This window comes from Brassica oleracea, chromosome C9 (genome assembly GCF_000695525.1).
Source record: "Brassica oleracea var. oleracea cultivar TO1000 chromosome C9, BOL, whole genome shotgun sequence".
NCBI classification, from domain to species: Eukaryota; Viridiplantae; Streptophyta; class Magnoliopsida; order Brassicales; family Brassicaceae; genus Brassica; species Brassica oleracea.
In genome coordinates, this window is record NC_027756.1 from 40,294,938 (window position 1) to 40,296,046 (window position 1,109).

The 1,109-nt window shown below is 43.6% G+C and overlaps 1 protein-coding gene across 1 annotated transcript; it reads right to left on the reverse strand.

Annotated features, from left to right (window-relative positions):
- Positions 1–502: 502 nt before the first annotated feature.
- On the reverse strand, positions 503–1,105 carry LOC106315007 (uncharacterized mitochondrial protein AtMg00810-like). Its single transcript, XM_013752789.1, has one exon. It carries the CDS (start codon positions 1,103–1,105, stop codon positions 503–505), a length of 603 nt encoding a protein of 200 aa, XP_013608243.1.
- Between the last annotated feature and the right edge of the window lie 4 nt (positions 1,106–1,109).

A 1,109-nucleotide genomic window follows, 5' to 3' on the forward strand; every position in this document is an offset into this window, starting at 1 on the left:
CCTTGGTGAACACATCTGCCAACTGATCTTCACTTCTTGTATAACATGTCAAGATCACTCCCAAGACTATCATCTGCCTCACCTTGTGGCAATCTACTTCAATGTGCTTTGTCCTCTCATGAAACACTGAGTTTGTAGCAATGTGAATAGCCGTCTGATTGTCACAATGCATAGTCATTGGTGTTGCTTGCTCAATCTCCAAGTGCCTAAGAATCCCTTTGATCCATACCAAGTCGTTGGTAAGCTTTAGCATAGCTCTATACTCAGCTTCAGCACTAGAGCATGATACAACCTTCTGCTTCTTACTCTTCCAAGTAACCATGTTTCCACCAATGAAAGTGCAATAGCCTGTTGTAGACCTTCTATCTGCTCTATCTCCAGCCCAATCAACATCACAATAACCCACAACTTCAGTGCTCTTATTGACTCCCATCCATATACCAAGCCCTTGAGTTCCATTCAGGTACATGAGAACTCTCTCCACCATGTGCCAGTGATGCTCTCATGGAGCTTGCATATACTGGCTTACTTGGTTAACAACAAAGCATATGTCTGGCCTAGTGATAGTCAAGTATATTAGCTTCCCTACAAGCTTCCTATACAGCTTTGGATCATAGAACAGCTTGCTGTCTTCAATCTTCCCCTCACGTGGAACCTTGCACCCATCTTCCATGGGCATCTTGGCTGTTTTTCCTCCATAAGCACCAGCATCCTTCAAGAGATCCAATGCATACTTCCTTTGAGAGATGAATAACCCTTCCTTGGATCTGCACAGCTCAATCCCAAGAAAGTACTTCATCTCTCCCAAATCCTTTATATCAAATACTGATTTCAGAAACTCCTTGGTGGCTCGGATTCCTTCCTTATCACTGCCCGTTATGATGATGTCATCCACATACACAAGCAAAACAATGATTCCTGAAGGAGTATTGAGGGTAAAGAGGGTGTGATCAAGCTCGGACTTCCTGAAGCCTCTACCATTCAGTGTTGTGCTTACCTTATTGTACCATGCTCTAGGTGATTGTTTCAATCCATAGATGGCTTTCTTCGGTCTAAGAACATTTCCTGGCTTCACCATTCCTTCAAGACCCGGAGGTGGTAGCATATAG

Coding starts and splice junctions, on each gene's coding strand:
- LOC106315007 (XM_013752789.1), bottom strand. CDS start 1,105: ATGCTACCACCTCCGGGTCTTGAAGGAATGGTGAAGCCAGGAAATGTT.